The sequence below is a fragment of the Cavia porcellus genome, unplaced genomic scaffold (genome assembly GCF_034190915.1).
Source record: "Cavia porcellus strain 051 isolate PalLab524CR breed Dunkin Hartley unplaced genomic scaffold, mCavPor4.1 scaffold_17, whole genome shotgun sequence".
NCBI lineage: Eukaryota > Metazoa > Chordata > Mammalia > Rodentia > Caviidae > Cavia > Cavia porcellus.
The window spans coordinates 22,750,552-22,768,731 of record NW_026947500.1 but is presented as its reverse complement, the minus strand read 5'-3'; the positions used below and the strand labels follow the sequence as shown (position 1 = coordinate 22,768,731).

The 18,180-nt window shown below is 40.9% G+C and overlaps 1 protein-coding gene across 2 annotated transcripts in view; it reads left to right on the top strand.

The window, feature by feature from the left end:
• Positions 1-15,570, top strand: part of Atl3 (atlastin GTPase 3) — a 48,607-nt gene extending 33,037 nt beyond the window's left edge. For both annotated transcript variants that reach the window (XM_063227403.1, XM_013150697.3), the window contains exons 9-13: positions 5,054-5,181; positions 5,773-5,829; positions 8,843-8,914; positions 9,236-9,667; positions 10,443-15,570. In XM_063227403.1, the coding sequence (XP_063083473.1) occupies positions 5,054-5,181; positions 5,773-5,829; positions 8,843-8,914; positions 9,236-9,667; positions 10,443-10,529 (776 nt within the window). In that variant the 3' untranslated portion in view covers positions 10,530-15,570. The remainder of the gene's footprint in view (positions 1-5,053; positions 5,182-5,772; positions 5,830-8,842; positions 8,915-9,235; positions 9,668-10,442) is intronic.
• The last annotated feature ends 2,610 nt before the right edge of the window (positions 15,571-18,180 follow it).

The following is an 18,180-nucleotide window of genomic DNA, read 5'->3' as shown; positions in this document are numbered from 1 at the left end:
TGAAAAAGCAAGTCCAAAAATAAATACAGGGCCGAAAATATAGCTCAGTGATACAGAACTTGCCTAGAATCTTGTATTTAATTCTCAGCACCATAACAAACAAAGAAACTCCAAAAGCAAAGCAGTCTCCTCACCTACAGATAGTCAGTGTGTTACAGGTGCAGTGTCACCATAATGAAAAAAACACAAATAAGCTGGCATAAGTTATAGTCTATACTACTAATGTGGCAGTGTCAAAATTTAAGATGTTTATATCCTTTAATCTTGTATTTTGCTTTGAAGAATATCCTAAAGAATTGTCCAAATAAGTGGGAAAAAATATAGGACAAGAATAAAGCTGGATGTGGTGGTGCATGCCTGGAATCCCAGCATTCAAGAGGCTGAGGCAGGATTGTGAGTTCAAGGCCAGTGTGGGATACATAGTGAGATGCCGATTCTAAAAGCCAACCAGGGCCAGGGATGTAGCTCTGCAGCATAAGCACCTGCCTTGCAAGCATGCAGTCGTGAGTTTAATCCACAGTACCAAAATACAAAAACAAAAACAAAAAACAAGCAAACAAAAAAACCTTCAAAAAGCCAACCAAACAAAAAAAAGTATATATAATGTGAACAATAGAGAATAACTGGAAAAAGCCCAAATGTATGTTTATGAAGATTGGTTAAATTAACCATGAAGAATAAAACATAGGCATTAAAAAAGGATAAAGTAGATAGTTTGGTCTATGTTTTTACGTAGATGTCCATGGCAAATTATTAAATGTAAAAGTATTACACAGTGCCATGCTTTCTTGTGTGTGTGTGTGTATATATGTATATATATATATATATATTTTCATACTATGTGCAATGACATATATGCCTGTAAACCCAGCTACTTGAGAGACTGAAGCTGAAGAATAGAAATGTTGAGGTTTGGGCTGGGCAACATAATGAGACCTTATCTTAAAAATATATGTGTGTGTGTGTATGTATGAAAATATATATATGTGTGTATGTAAATATAAAGAAATCAACATCCCATGGGCTTCTGAGGGACTTTTCTGATTGAACAGTACTATGAATGTTTAGTTTTAAAAGAAATTATTACAGTAAAAGACACAATGTCACAGTATCCCTCAGAATATTCCTTCCTGCCAGGCATTGTGGCTCATGCCTGTAATCTCACAATTTGAGAGGTTGAGGCAGGAGGATCACGGTGATTTCAAAGCCAGCCTAAACTATATAACAAGAGCCCGTCTCAAAAAACAAAAAAGCAGGAATACACTTTCTTTGACCACACTTAACTCATCATTCCCACCACTTTTGGAAGCGTTGTGAAAGTCCTCTTTCATGTCTTTAGTTGTGCTGTTGTGTCTGCGTTGATGTCCCGAGTCAATTAAAAATGTTTACCTTTCATGATCAGAATAACTTTGGGGAAGAGTCCGAAGTCACACAGTGCCAGATGTGATGAAGAGGGTGGGTGGCGATGCACATGTTGAGACAGGGCCTTGCCATGTAGTTTAGACTTGTCTTGAACTCAGACTGTGTAGCCCAGGCAGCCTCTGGACTCACGGTGTCCTCCGGCCGCAGCCCGCCAAGGGCTGGGGTCACAGGCGTCTGCCACCAGCCTGGCAGGAACGCACTGGATCTGTGATGCGCCTTTTCATGGAATCACACAGAGCAGCAGCTTTATCTGTGTTTTGATCACACCTCAAAAGGACACGAAAAAGGGCTTCCAGAGGTGCTTTAGAAAGTGGCCAGAACAGTGGGATAAGTGTGTTTGCAGCCAGCATAACTTGAGGAGTAGTAATAGTGTGTCTTTCACTGTAATAAAGTTTTAAAATTTAAACATTCACTGTGTGTGTATGTTGATTTACACAAAGAATAAATCATAGACATTAAAAAAGGATAAAGTAGATAGTTGGGTCTTGTTTTTATGTAGGTGTCCATGATAGCCATGTTGTTTTTCATATGGGAAAATTTGAAAGAAGAAAATGTAGCTTTTTTTGCTTCACTTGAACAGTATGTTAAAAGTCTGCCTAGCATATCTGTTTAAGGAACTGTATTATTCTGAGGATCCTTAGTGACAGATTCTTGTTAGCTGTGTAGAGATTTGTCTATAGCCATGTGCCACATAGCAGTGTTTTATTCGACCACAGAGTGCACTGAATTGGAAGATTATTGGATGACTTAGGTGTGTAGTAGTAGGCTGTCCCTTCTGGCTTTGTGTTTGTATGTACTCTGATGTTCACACAACCAGAGAATCCCCTAGTTTGTGTTACTGTCACAATATGGAGATGGGTATTTTATACTTTCTCTCTCCCTTCCTCCCTGCCTCCTTCTTTCTCTTTTTCTTTTGGCACTACTGGGCCTTCTCCTTTTCTTAGTTTACTTTTGATACTGGGGATCAAACTCACGACCATGTGCTTGCAAGGCAGGCACTTATGCCGCTGAGCTAAATCCCCGGCCCTTCTTTTTTATTTTTTTATTTTGGGACGGGTTCTTGCTAAATTGCCCAGGCTGAGCCTGAACTTGTGATTGTGGAATTACAGGTGTGGACCACTGTACCTGATATTTTGTAATTTTAGGGAACTTTTTAATCATATTGAAATGGTTTTGATGAGAAGTAGATACTAAATTGCAAATGGCAGGTAACCTCTCACTATTTGGCCAGTGCTAGTTTGAAAACAACACAGACTATTATGAGAGACACAGAGACAGAGCTAATGTAGTTCTCAGAGCTAGAAAACCTAGATATGCTTTCCAAGTATATACTGGTACATTTCCTTGATTAGGATTCTTAAATCTCATTGTATAGAATTTAGAAAAGATAATATCTTGAAAGTGGTTACAGGAGATCCAAGAAAGAAGTTTAGTATAGTTTTTGTAGAACATTTAAATTTAATAAGCTCTATATTCTGAGGCTCTTTCTACAAATGTTCCCCCCAAGTACTGTAGGAATCCTTTTAGGGAATGTTATTTTATTTATTCTTTTTTTCTCAGGCAGAGTTTTGAACTCATTATGTTACCCAGACTGGCCATGAGGTGATCCTTCTGTCTCAGCCTTCTGAGTGCTAGGATTACAGTCTGGGCCGCCACACCCATCCGTTCACCACTTCCTCAGCTTGATCTTAGTTTTGGTGCTGTGAACACTGAGCTCTGCTGCTTGTAGTTATTAGCTAGAGTAGCTGCTTCCTGACACAGGGTGACTGTGTTATCATCATAGAGAGAACTGCCTTCTGCTTACTATAGCAGGGAGACCCGTACAGTAACTACTTATTTGTTTAGCTAGAAATTAAACAGAAGGGTATATAGTACCCAGTCATCTCTGAAATGAGAGATTAAGTTTTATCTGTATCGGGGCTGGGGTTTAGCTCAGTGGCATAAGCGCCTGCCTATGGTCCTGAGTTTGATCTCCAGTACCGATTAAAAAAAAAAGAGCTTATCTATGTCAGGAGACAGTTCTTACCTATTCTGATTTAAAATAGAATTGTATAGCCTTCCTAGAAACATGAACAGCCAAGGGTCTGGAAATTTTGTTAAGATAGGAATCTACATCCTGCTAGTTCTGTGTATATATTTTTAAAATATGGTCTTCTAGTGTGATGAAAGTTGGAACCATAAAAAAGTTTGTAATAAATAATCCATTCCTTTATTTTTAAAATTCAGAAAAGGATTAGAAAACATTTGTTGAAAATTCTCTCCAATATAAGCTTTCAGAGTTTCTTAAGTATCTGCAAACAAATATGAATTTATCTAGAAGAATACGTAATTGTATATCTGTCACTTTATACTTTTTCAGACATGGTTATAAAGAATTTGTCCTCTTTTGTTTATTCTTGAAATTTTATAGATCTTATCTTGATATGGGTTGTAGCCCACTTTAGTTGGGAACTCAAGAGGGTGTCAGAATATTACACATGTCAAATTCCTTGTATTTTAATTGTGCATTTTCATAGATGGACCAGCTAATTCTCACTTTGAAGAAAGAGCTGTATTTGGTGGCTCTCCTGAACTCTGCATGGCAACCTTACACCAGCCTGCAAAGTGCATGTCTCCTTCCTCACCAGTAGTGACGAGGTGGCCCACAGGGCCTCTGAGGAGATACTGGGAAATAAATGGCATTAGGTACAGGTGCTTCTACTTTTTAAACATTATAATATTAGCAAAAGTAAAGCAAATGAATGAATAATGTTTTTCAGTTTTTGTTTCTTAGTGCTAGGGATTGAACTCCATCTATCACTGAGCTGTGCTGTCATCCCTTTTCAAAAATTTCAAGACAGGGCCCGCTGAATTGTCCAGGCTGGCCTCAAACTTGAGACCCTCCTGCCTCAGCCTTCTGAGTAGCTGGGATGAGAGGTGCCACTGCACCTGACTCTACTTGATTTTTTTAAGGGGTGGTGGAGTGTGGCAAAGGCCTGAGACAACTCGAGAAGTTGTTAGTTTTTGAAGATCTTTTTAATGACATCATGGTTCTTTTCTTTTTAAATTTTGTTAGTATATGTTTGCAGTACATGCAGTCATCTTGGGGATTAGGTATCTGTACATACTATAGCTTCTTTTTTAAAGAAATTCCTTTCCTTTTCTCTCCCTCTTCCTTCCCTCATCCTCTAACTCCCCCATCCTGTTTTTCATTCTTGTTGATATTATTAATCCTAGCTGATGTTGTGGTGTATAATGTTTACACAAATTGAGTTTGTTAGGTGCCAGTACATGACATATCTTTATTCATTTCCCCTTCTTCTCCTCCTCACCCCCACCCTTAATGACATTCCTTAAAAAGTAGAATTTCTTGAAAAGCTCAGCAGTAGACTGAATATCTCAGGGTGGGCGCCGAGGTAAGGTATTTTGCACATTCGGAACCCAGCTTTCCACAGAGAGAGGGAAGGAGACCCATAAAGGTCTGTCGGCAGCCTGGCTGCTGCCAGAGTCTGTCAAACGCATTAGTGCGGTTGCACCTCTCCCTATTTATTGTGCGTAACAGTTGAAATAACGGGGTAGAGCGTGGAGGTTGTGTTGGTACTTCCCTTGGTTGGTAAGGCTGTTTGGCTTGTTCCTTGCTTTCTTTGAGCAGATATTGCTGGTGATTTCAAAGAGCAGTTGGAGGCACTGATTCCATATGTATTAAACCCATCTAAGTTAATGGAAAAGGAGATCAACGGCTCAAAGGTCACCTGCCGGGGACTGTTGGAGTATTTTAAGGTAAATACGGGTTATAATATCTAAACTGTTTGATTTTTTCATGAAGCCAATCTAGCTTGTAAACTCCCCCACATTTCAATTTATGGAACCTTACCACATTTCTTGAGAGGTACTTTGCGACCTCAGTGTTGTCCCGGAGTGGGCCACTGGATGGCAGTGTGGGTCTGAGAACAAATGGATGTTCTTTCACTCTCTCAGAGGGGTGAGTACTGTGGCTAAAGGAAGATTGTTCCTCAAGGAAGATGGTGTGCACAGGAGGTGGTTAGGAAGTTGCTGTGAGTAGGAGACGGCACCTAGATGGGACACGGCTGCCTCCAGGTGGACGGCCTCTGACCACAGGTCGTGGTGAGGCCAGTGTGCATGGGGAGTCGGGAACCTCGCCTCCCTAGGCTTGTGCTGCTTGACATTTTTAGGTCACTAAAAATGCTAACATGCATTCAGAGGTGTGTTGTGTTTTTGCTAATTCCTAGTTATTGATCTAGGTCTTTAGGAAAGTGTGGTTGTATGGTTCCTGTTTCCAAAAGTTAAAGTGTGAGTTAAATATGACAGAATGGCATTTTTCATAATCATTTTTGTGTTTGTATTCTAAAGGCATATATTAAAATTTATCAAGGAGAAGATCTGCCTCATCCCAAATCCATGCTGCAGGTAAATTAGTGCTGTGATATCCTAAATGACATCCTTTAGTTGCTTGAGTTCACTCCGATATGATAAAACAGAATCTTGTAAAGAGAGAGAGAGAGTAAGAGTAATCTTAGCATTTGGGAGGCTTGGCTGGAGGATCACCATGAGTAACAGCCTGCATTACATAGTTTAAGATAAGCCTGAAATATATAAGAAAAAAATGAAATTGTTCTTCTAGCCCATTATCTGGAGGTCTCTGGAGCTATAGCACATTTGTCTCAGTGCAGCTGCCTTCTGGTGTTCTTGTCAGTGCTCACAGTGGTTTAGTTACACAAACAGCCTCTCCTCACTGGGCTTGAACCTAGGTGAAAGGTAGCCACTGTTGCATCCTGGTTATCTCTAGCTACTTTAGTAGTACAAGTCCCAAGTGACCTATGTAGTCTTTTGGCTTTTTATTTTCAGTTAAAAGATGTCATTTGCTTCAGACATAATTTCTGACTTTCATGTGCTGAACAGGAGAGCACTTACTGGGCTCGGGAGATAGCTCAGCGGCACAGTGCCTGCTTGGCAAGCGTAAGGTCTTCAGTTCGATTTCTAGTGTGCCCTCACCCTCCAATTTTACTGCCAAATAGGAATTTTTTTTTCCTGCAGTACTAGGTATAGAATCGTAGGGTATTCTGCTACTGAGCTGCATCCCAAGGCCCACTTTGACTATTTCAAAAGTTTTTTTTAGCAAAACAATTTAAGCCAGACATGGTGGTGTATGGCTATAATCCCAGCGCTTGGAAGGCTGAGGTAGGAGGATCATTGTGAGTTTGAGACCAGCCTGGGCTACATAGTTCAGGGCCAGCCTGAACTACATGCAAAACCCTGTCTTATAAAAACAAAGAAAAAAATTAAAGTAGTTTAATGGGAAAATGTCCATGACAAATTTTCAGGGATAGTAGGACTGCCCTTTGAAGACGGGACATTGATTTCTCTGTCAGAAAGCCATTGTGTAACTCATCCCGAGGCTTCCAATATGATATTATTTCCTTGTATTGCCACAGGTCCAGTATTGTTTCGTTGGCTGCTAGTTGTCATCTCACACATTCATTTGTTGCAGGGTTCATAGAGGGATCAGATCTCTGCAGTATTCCTTGAATATGTCTGCTACTATTTAATTTCACGGATCACTTCTTGTCCCTTAATTTCTTTATGGGCATTGCAAGAGAATAACCTTCCCCAAGGTGTCTACTAGATAGGCCCATCTCTGAGCCTTTTCCTAGATATTTGTGTTGAGGCAAAGCCTTGCTAAATTGCCCAGGCTGGCCTCAAACTCACGATTTTCCTGCCTCAGCCTTCTGAGGAGCTAAAATTACAGGTATGTCCCAGTGTGCCTAACCTCAAATATTAGTATCTTTAGTAGCAAAACATTTTCACAAAGGTATCTAGGTCCTGGCACTCACATTATAAAGGTAAGCTTTCTTTGTATCTATAGTAAAATCTTGATTTGTGAGCATAATTTGTCCCAGAAACATGTTTGTAATCCAAAGCACTTGTTTCAAAGTGAATTTCTCCATGAGACATAATGGAAACTCAGATGATTCATTCTACAACCCGAAAATATTTATATACAAGTGATTGCAATACTGTAATAAAATACAAACTAATAAAGTACAAAATAAAAAGACAGATAAACCTCCACGTGGCTGATGTGAGGGCGATGAGAAAGGAGGGTTATTGTGTCGAATGATTTTCACCATCACTAAGGGAATCACCGCTGCATATTGGCTCGGTGGAATCTCTCTTTTTGTGCAGCTTTAACAAGGAACCTATCCGATGACACTTGCTTTTGCCTTTTTTTGAGAATTTTGTGGAAATGTGAGATTGCATTGTCATTAAACAGGTTCATAGCCTTATTCAAGTGGTGCTTTTCTCCAGAATGCTGCACTGTTTCCCACATTTTGCACACTTCCCTGATCTCATTTGAAGTGAGGGACTCCTCTAGCTTGGTCTTCTCCTTTTCTGCAGATGAGATTTTCCTAAGGCCTTGCTGTTGGGAGAGGAGCACCCACAGTCCTGGAGGAGTTGGGGGGGGGGGGAAGAAGCCCAGGCTCAGCTGTGATCTGGTGGTACCAGCATCACATGCTACTTGTATTGCAAGACATCACTCATTTATCAAGTTTGTATTTATTTGCACACTCAATTTTTTTTGTCTGTTTCCTTTTTATCGGTACCAGGGATTGAACTCACAACTGCCTGCTTGCAAGGCAGGCGCTTATGCCGCTGAACTAAATCCCCAGCCCCTTCAAGTTTGTACTTATTAGAAACATTGCTTGTCTTGTCTAACTTTTGCCGAGCAAGTTACCTGCAATCCAAGGTTTTACTGTTGCGCAGTTTCTCATTTGACTTGTGACCAGGCCTCCTGTAGTCCAGGCTGCCCTCTGACTCACTGTGTAGCCCAAGGTGGCCGTGAACTTGTGATTTTCCTGCCTCCGTCTCCCCAGTTCTGGTATTGCAAGCATTGCTGCAACTGGCTTTAATCTTATTATTTTTAAGAAACAAAAATAGTTTTGTTGTGTTGGGGGATGGAACCCAAGGCCTTGAATGTGCTAGGCAAATGGTCTGCTGTAGCCCGTACCTTCTATCATTGCCTTACATTTAAAATTAAAGGAAAGGAAATTATATATCCCTAGATTTTTTTGTTTTTGGTACCGGAGATCATGTGCTTACAATCATGTGCTTGCCAGGCAGATGCTTACTCCACTGAGCTAAACCCCTGGCCTCTCTCCCATGATTTTTGAGGGTGTGATTTATGCTAAAAATTCTTAGATCTAAGAATAGGTAGATGTAAATAGGTAAGAGTAGGTAGAAAATTTGGCAGAAAAAGTGTATTTTATTTCATTAGTTGAACTGTAAGGAAACCTACAAAATAGCAGAAGGCTAACAGAAAAGGGACAGTGGAGATTGAGGTAAGACAAGGTTTTTACTTGGTTATTTACAGGAGAATGTTACAAGAGAAGAATTCATAGTTGACACTTTACTTTTTTAAAAGGCCACCGCTGAAGCCAACAATTTAGCAGCTGCAGCCTCTGCCAAGGATGTTTATTACAACAGCATGGAAGAGGTAGGTGGCCACGCGCCTTTTTCTGCCATGTCTTCCGACAATGATGCCACAGAGCTGTTTCAGGTCATCGTGGCAGTTGGGGTCTTCAAGTTATTACCATTTCTGTCCAAGATTCTTTACAGCGTCACTGCTGTTTCAGGTTAATATTACCCTGGTTATTTAAGCCTGCTGCTCAGAGGAAGTGAACCTAGCCTTCATTGGCCTTGGATGTCTTTCTAAAGTTAATTTCTAATATTTTAAAAATTTTTCTGTGTCTTTTTGTTTTATGTGGTACTTGCTCTTGAAGAGATTTTCAGCCTAACATGTCTTTATTCTTCCTAGGTTTGTGGTGGGGAGAAGCCTTATTTATCTCCAGACATTTTAGAGGAGAAGCACTGTGAATTCAGACAGCTTGCTCTGGACCAGTTTAAGAAGACCAAGAAGATGGGTGGGAAGGATTTCAGTTTTCGTTATCAGCAAGAGCTGGAGGAGGAAATCAAGGAACTCTATGAAAACTTCTGCAAACACAATGGCAGCAAGAATGTCTTCAGCACCTTCCGAACCCCTGCAGTGCTGTTCACGGGCATCGTGATTTTGTATATAGCCTCTGGCCTCACTGGCTTTGTGGGTCTTGAGGTTGTGGCCCAGCTGTTCAACTGCATGGTTGGCCTACTGTTAATAGCGCTGCTCACTTGGGGGTACATCAGGTATTCCGGTCAGTACCGTGAGCTGGGCGGAGCTATTGATTCTGGCGCTGCATATGTGTTAGAGCAGGTAAGTGATGCCGGCTGAGGGGTGGGGGTTGATGATAGGTGGGTGTTTGTGCTTCTGGTGTAAAACATAGCACACCAGTTTTGAAGAATTTCATTGCAAAAAAAAAGCCCATGAAAAGCTTGTTCATTTTTTTTTTCTGGTGGGCTTTACATTTTATTCTTCAAGATACTAGTATTTCTTCCTAGTATTTTTTCCATGCTTAAGAATGGCCTATTAGTGTAAAACATTCTAGTTTAGGCATTGTCTTCCTCACAGGAAACTTTAATTATGTGCTTTTCAGGTACTGTTCCTGTGCGATTTTCCCCATTTCCATCCCAGGATTAGTTTGTTTCACTGAAAAATCAAGAGCTTTGTAAAAAAAACCATGTAGTTTGTAAAATGTTCTACTGTTGGATTAGAAAATAGGTGGCATCCTTCATTTAACATCTTCCAAAGAGCCAATGGCTGCTGACATTGACGTGATCCATAGATTTACAGATGTTTGATAGTAGTTTATTTCTTGTTCTGAGTGACATGAGCAGACCAGTTGGGTCAGTGTCCTGGGGAGCCAGGGGAGTCTCCCAACTCCGCTCCCAGGGACAGAGCTTGTGTTCTGCTGATGGGGTGAGCAGATGCCCCAGCTTTCCTCTCCCTGTGTTCTTACCCCTTTGCTTTCCATAAGACACCTGTGATGGAGCCAGGGATTCCACATTTGAAAGTTTATCTGCAGGGACTCCTCTCTTGCTACTGTATTATATTTTATTAATTTACATGCTTATTAAATGGACTTTTGCAGGCTTCTTCCCACATCGGCAATTCTACTCAGGCTGCTGTGAGGGATGCAGTTGTTGGGCGGTCTCCTGCAGATAAGAAAGCTCAGTAGCCGAAACCTGAGGACCCAGCAAGAGCCCGAGCAGCCCCTAGAACCTCCGTTTCTGCCATGGCCACAGGTCCAGGTCTAGAGAAGCAGCGGACCTGAGACCATCCAGGAGAGCTGCAGCGGCAGGACACTGTAATAAACGAGCTGACCTCCTCCGTGGCTGCTTCTTAAACATGCTTCCATTTCTGTTGGAAGTGTTCTTTTTCTTTGCTGTTAGATCCAAACTTAGGCCTGTTACCTTATTACGCTCTGCTTTGTGCACTTTATGGGAGAAAAAGTAAAAGGAAAACATGGAATTGCAGCTTTTAAGTCTCTTATGTGCCACCTAGTGCCTTTTCAGATGAAATCTGTGCTTTTTGTGGACTAACGGGGAGGGTGGAGGATAACCTGATGAAATATGCTGATCAGAGGTGAGACTCAGCAGTTCCCTTACACGTTCCTCTTAAGAATTCCTTTTTTAAAAGTTTACAAAACTTGGGAAAACTTCAAAACTAAAGATGAACTGCAATTATGCCATTATACTTTAAAGACCTTATTTGGAATGCTGGTGTTCTGTTTGTCATGGACTGTGGGAAACCATGTATGTTAATGTACCGTTCTCTGAGATGGAAGGGCTTTTACTTGATCCACAGCAGTTTTATTGAACCTGGTCTCTTGTCTGTCTGTCTCTCTGTCTTCCTCTCTCTCTCTCTCTCTCTCTTTTTTTTTTTTTGGTTATTATAGCTTCTTTTCAGAAAAGAGGCAAATGTGCCTTGGAAGGCCAGAGTGGCTCATAATGGAAGGAATGAATTACTATAAGAAAAAACTGAATTTGAATGAACGTGGGACCTCTAATAAATTGAATGTGTGCCTCTGTCAGAGCCACCATGGGTTTCTGTATGTTTATATGTTACAACTCTCATAATTTGCCATTTGACAGCTTTTTTTTTTGAGAATTCTGTGTAAGTACAAGACTTTACTAAGGGTTAGAGAAAAGACATTACCAGATTTTACTGCCTTTGGTTAATCTCTTATTTCATGTGGCCTACCACTAGTTAGTAAATAGCCCACTTAAGGTCCCTGCTAAAACTGTATTTTTATTCTCTGTGCATTGATGTTTTTGATGAAACTAAAGTCATTTAATGACTCTTCTTTTAGATTTACAATCTGGTAGCTTTAAAACAACTTTGGTTTAGGAAGGACCAGTGCCTTACCCAAATGTAGACAGTATCTAGAAGCATCTAAAAATTCTTTCTGAAAAAATTTACTATGATTGTGTGATTAAAAAACTGTATGTTAGTTGCTTTTTCCTTTGATTTATAATGGTGAGTTCTTATAAATTTTAAAGCTTACTGAAATTTTCCTGCCAGTATTTATATAAATATTCAGGTATCTGAGCCTTTTTATTTTGAAATAATTTGAATGTTGTTGTGGAAGGGAAATAGGGCTTAGACAGAATCTTTGTATGAATTTCATATACATGGAATATGAATAGAAGGTAGGAAAAAGAAAGTCTCTTCTAGCATTTAATCTGTTTCTCAGAGAATTTTCTTTTGACTAACACTATACCACGCAAGTATTTCGTAGTCTTTAATTAATTCTAAGCATTTTATATATTTTTCTATTTATCTCCCTAAAGTGCCTGATATTTTATTCACTTTTTGTTACATTTAGAAAAATTTCGGCTTGTTCTAGAAACTGTTCACTTGCTTATGAACGAAGCCAGGCTTTGAGCTAATGAACTGAAACTTGCCTTTGGAATGTTGGTGCCTTTTCAAGTGGCTTTTCATCTCTGTGAAGGTTCCTTCTTGCTGGCAGCCTGCACAGATACTGAGATACTTAGTTTTAAGACATTTTGTAAGTAAATTTATGAGTTTCAGAATAATTGTCCAAAATGGTTCCACAAAAATAGATATAACTAAATTTCATCCTAAAACTAAAATGTTAGGTGTTTAAAGAAAGTGAACTTACGATTTTGTAGTTTTAGGATGGTGTTAACTTTAATTTGAACACTTCTGTTCTTGTTTTATAAATTTATACAAGCTTGGTTTAATAACTTCAGGGGAGCTCACCCCTTTGTGTGGGTTGTTTTTTGTTTTTTGGGGTTTTTTTTTTGATACTGGGAATTGAACTAGAACCTTGTGTTTCCAGGCAGGCGCTGTGCCGCTGAGCTATATTCCCAGGCTCTCTCGTCTTTATGATTTCTTCTGCCTCTGAAAAGTGGTTATAAAGTTCTTCGGCCTCTTTTCTGTTTTAATAGTAGTTAGATAATTTTATATCAGCTTTTCCAATGAAAAATAGCCTCTCATCACTGGCTATAGATAGTACTGGCAGATTTATTTGCAGGTTATGAAGAATACTTTTGCCTGTTATCTTCTCTAGCCTTTCTTTGTGGGTCAAGGACATTGTATGGAAGACAGACTGCAGATACTTGCTGCTCTGGCAGTTGCAGGGCACCTTCCACATCGTTAATCTGCACAGTCAGACAATATATGGGACAATATATGGGCAATATATGGAACACACTTCAATTTACATACATGGAGATTTAAAAAATTTCCAGGGCCAGGGGTTTAGCTTAGTGGTGTAAGTGCCTGCTTGGCAAATGTGAGGTCATGAGTTCGATCCCTAGTACCAAAAATAAAAAAATTTTTTTCAGTAAAATAACTTTTTAACAGAAGTTAATCAGAGATGTGCACCTGTAATCTCAGCACTGGGGATCTGAGGCCATCCTGGGTTACAAAGCGAGTTCCAAGCCAGTCTGAACTGCATAGTGAAAGCTTGTCTCCAAAAAAGATTGACAAGTTTTTTTTTTTTGGTGCCGGGGATTGAATAAGATTGACAAATTTTTTAAAAAGTACTTCCAATTTGTTTCTTATAGTAAAAATAATAAAATTAAAAGCTTTTATTCTTTCCCTGAGAAATCTCCCTAGATTAGGCTTAGAAATGGTGAGGACAAACTACCGAGTTATGATCAAGTATCTTTAGAATTTTTTTTCTTTTTTCTGGGCCAGGGTCTCACTATGTGGTTCAGACTGTCCTTGAACTCACTCTGTAGCCCAGACTGGCCTCAGACTGGCAGCAGTCCTTTTGCCTCAGCTTCCAAGTGCTGGCATTACAGCATGTGCCACCATACCCAGCTACAATCATTTTTCAAAAGCAATTTGCCAAAAATTCTGTTTGTTCATGTTGTTTTTTTAAAAAAAATTTTATTTTAGTACACAGGGTCTTGCTCTGTACTTCAGGCTGACCTTGAGTGCTGGAATTACAGGCATCTGCTACTGTGCCTGGCCTGTGGAAATTTATGTTTGGATACTTTAAACTTGGTAAAATGCCAATGAATATTGTCTCTGTTTTACTCCTGTTCTTTTTTTTCTCTTACTTTGGGCAAATAAATAAAAACACTGCCTTGTGCTTACAGTTTCCCTGGCAGGTCACACACAGTATTCTACCTGGCTTACAAATTTGGTACTTTGGGTAGGGTTAATTTGGTAAGTAAATATGAATTACAGAGAATTAGGTTGATTTCATCCCTGGCAAAAGCATAAAAGAATTTGTTTTCCTAGGATTTAATTTTAAAAATGATGGAACTTACATAGAAGTCATCGTGATACTACTTTCCTTTCCTTTTCTCTTTTCCTTTTTTTTCTTTCTTTCTTGGCAGGGTATCATTATCTAGCCCAGGCTCCAGCTTGTGGCCATTCTCCTGCCTCAGCCTCCCAAGTGCTGATACTATAGGAATATTCCACTGCCCTTGGCTGTCGTGTTTGTTTCTTTAGAACTGTTGGATATAATTTTGGATGATTTAATGTTTCTATTGAAAGAAGTCAACATGATCCAATAAAACTTTATTCTGGATAAGAAATATGAAGATAAGGTTCAATTTTACAACTATATGAGGTTAACTTTGTTTTTTGGTACCAGGAATGGCACTCTTGACCTCATGCTTGCCAAGCAGGCATTGTGGCACTGAGCTGTATCCCTGGCCCAGTGTGGTTACCTTTTTAAAATGTCATGATAAAAGACATTTGTAGCTGACTAGTTGTCCTCACGATAGGTCATGCTGCAGTCCCACTTTGGGCAATAATTCTCATTTATTTACCTTGGGGTACATTAGACTTAACTAGGAGGTTTATTCAAAAATTCAGATTCCCAGAGCATGTCTCAGGTGGTCTGGGCCAGGGCCCTGAAATCTTCACTTTTATAAATGTCATTGTCAGTGATTCAGAGACAGCAGAGGGACAGCGACTCCAGGAGGTGGGAGTTAGCAGTGAGAAAGTGCCATTCAGTATTGTCCGAGGCAAGTGGGCAGCTTTTACCTGAGATTCAGGCGGGCGGTCTACTGTCAGGTGAGACCACCGCCTGTCTCCTGTGGTCAGTAATGTGCCTTTGCTCCAGAGGATTGTCTAAGCTCCTACAAGTCTGTTTCACAAACGGTCATGGTGCCTTCTAGAGAAAAAGAATTAGCAAGTATTGTTTATTAGCAGATGTAATTAGCGTTTTAAGGAAAGGCAATTTTGATAGCTGTTTTTTTTAAAGCCAAATTAAGTACTATGACTCAAATCTCTAAATCTTCCCCACAGAGAAAACCTTAAACTGCAAATGCAATGAACAAAAAGGAAGGAAGGACTGTAACTTGGATAATTAGTGCCCTAAGTACCCTGTCACAGGTACTTTTCAAGATAGATCTAAAGGCAGAAAAGTTGTGAAAGAAACTCTATTTGGGAAGGAATTTCATGCACCTGGCTGAATACTGCTTTTCCACCCAAAGGGAGGTTATACTGATTCCCAAAGCTTTCTAACTCAGATGAGTAAGTGCTATCCTGAGATAAGCCTTAAAGGACTTAAATCTTGAACAAATACATATTTTCCGGAGTTTTCCTTCAGTTTTCTTAACAAAAGGTCGTAAAAGTACTTTCTGCTATACCTTTGCCTTTGAATAGCTTTAAATTTTAATATAGTTTTTTTAAAATGCAGTGGGATGCGATTATGCTCTAGTATGTTAAAAGCATGTTTCTGTTTCACCTATAAGATCATTTAATGGAATAAAGATCACAGCACCATATGTGTGGTTTTGTTCTTTGTCGTGGGCAGGTCTTTGAAAGGGAAGGGGGCTTGGCAGAGGGATTGAGTCCTGAGGGGGTGGCTGTCTCTGAGGTAAAAGGTGGTGGTGGGGTTGCCTGGAGCCATGGGTCAAAGGTTCCTCTGTGGACGTGGTGAGGGCTGGAAGTGAAGCTGCTGAAAGAGTCCCCTCTCACTGGTGACCTCGCGGCAGCAGGGAGGTGGCGTTGAACTCATACCCTCAGATGTACCCTGCATTGCCCTAGAGTGGAAAGGTTTTTCCCCAGTTGAAAACGCTGGGGCCAGCAGCCTCTTCATCCTGGGTGCTGCGCTGGGTTCTCCGCAGGTTAATGGGGGTGGGCTGAGAGCCAAGGTCTGGTACTCGGGTGCCATTGTCAGTGCCAAGTCCTCACCAGCATAAGCTGGGCAAGAGAGATGGAGCGGGGCACTGTGCTCCTGTGCAGATGAGAAGTCAAGCAAATGAAGAATTTCCTTCGGTTATCCTGTATTGTTGCTTCTCAGCCTTTTGGCTAGAATCAAGTGATTATCCTATTCCAGCTTGCAAAAAACAAGTCTATTTTATTTTTACTTTTGAGACAGGATCTCACTATGTAGCCCAGGCTGGCCTTGAGCTCAGAGATCCTCTTTTAGCCTCCTGAGTGCTGGGGTTACAGGACTGCACCACACCTGGCCATTCCAAGTGCATTTAAAATTTTTTCACTTCTATTTTTGTGGTGTTTCTGTTTGCTGTGGTTGAATGTAGGGCTTTGCATCTTACCACACGAAAGGGTCTTGGAGAGCACAGACCTGTATGTTTTTCAGTGGCTCGGTGTGCTTTAGGGTCTCAGGTGTTAGTGGTCTGACTATGAGGAAAACTGAGAGGAGGCGGCTCCGTACTTGAGGCTGTGACTGCCAGGGTTGTGTGCCAGTGCCCCACAGTTACTATACTATGTATCACAAACTTACACCAATGTGAAAATCACAGATTAAAAAAAGGCCAGCTCTAAATAGCTTAATTCATAAATTGTAGTTGGAAAAAAGTTAGGTTTTTTGTTGTTTTGTTTTGCTTTTGGTATTTTTTGGATTTTTTTTCATCCTTTTTTCAGGCAAGTTTTCACTATGGTTCAGACTGGTTTTGAACTCACTTTGTAGCCCAGACTGACCTTGAACTTGTGGTGATCCTCTTGCCTCAGCCTCTGGAGTGCTGGAATTATAAGCATGCACCATCATGTACCATCATTGTGATTTTGAGATTTTTGAGAGTCTTGCTGCGTAGGCCAGACTGGCCTTCAACTTGTATTGATCCTCCTGCCTCAGCCTCCTGAGTGCTGGGATTGTAGGCATGCAACACCATGCTTGGCTTTGGAAAAAGTTTTTGTAATCATGATGAGGGACAAAACTGATGCCAGGCACTGGAGGGACTCAGATGCCAGCCGGACTCTTTATCAGTGAGCCATTGCCGATTGTCACTGTTGCAAATAATCTCCATGTCTTCAGAGAGGGCAGGCACAAATGTTCTAGACTTATGTCACCACACTGAACTATCCCCTAGGAAACAAATGCTTTTTATGTTTTGTTTTTTCCTCTTGACCTCCAGCCTATTTAAAAATATGTGTCACTCTCTGAGACAAGACTCCAGCGCCCTGCAGGCAGGACTAGCCGGGGAGCTGGGACTCGGGTAACCAGCCACACCGGGGTCACAGGTGTCTCCAGCTGGCCTGATGGGCAGATTTACCAGACCCAAATGAAACACTCCTGGCCAGACAAAAATAAATACTTGTCACCAGTTCCCCAGACGGGCCACTTAGAACTGAGAAAGCCTGGAACAGTTTCCAGGTTAAAGATTATGGAAAGCTTTCTTAAGAAATAGAGATGGTTAAGCTGTGTATTTATACAGGGAGAGCTCTTCTGTCTTTCCCACAGGATTTGTATCCTCTTCTGCAGGACTTGAAGGGTATCAGAGAGAGAAAGAGGATTCCAAAGAACATTATACTTCACCTTTTTCTTTCATAAAAGCCTGATCTTGCTGATCTAAGCAAACTCCGAGTTGGCACAGTGACTCTCCACAGCGCCTGGACACGTGGGAATCCTGTATTTAGTTGGCTGGTGGGCATGTTTTTCCCATAGCTCCTGTAGTTCCCGTTCAGAGCAGCAATTAAGCATCAGGGCCTGAGGTCATCACAAAACCCAGGCTTTCTGTCCCTGTGTGCAGAGAAGCACTACATGTAACCTCCCCTAAATACAGTCCGCCTGCTGTCTCCCTGCCCCTCTCTTGCCCTGGCACTGTCTGTCTCACCCCATCTGCTCAAGCTGCTCAGGTTCCCCCTGGGGCCTCAAGTCTGGCCTTGGACTACCTTTTACCTTTCTCAGTTGTTCCTTAGGGAGTTGGCATAGCAGTGGGTTCTCCTGAGCATCCATCTTCCTCAGAAAGCAGAGCTGAGACATAATAAAACCTGAAGACACGACGAATGAGGTTCCACAGCTATGGTGTGCAGAAAAACCTGGAAGCTTTGGTGCCAGATACTAGTTGGATCCTGTCTACCTGTCTACCTTCTTTTGGGCAGGTGGACTACAGTTTAAATGCGTCCTCCAAATTTCATATGTTGGAAATTGA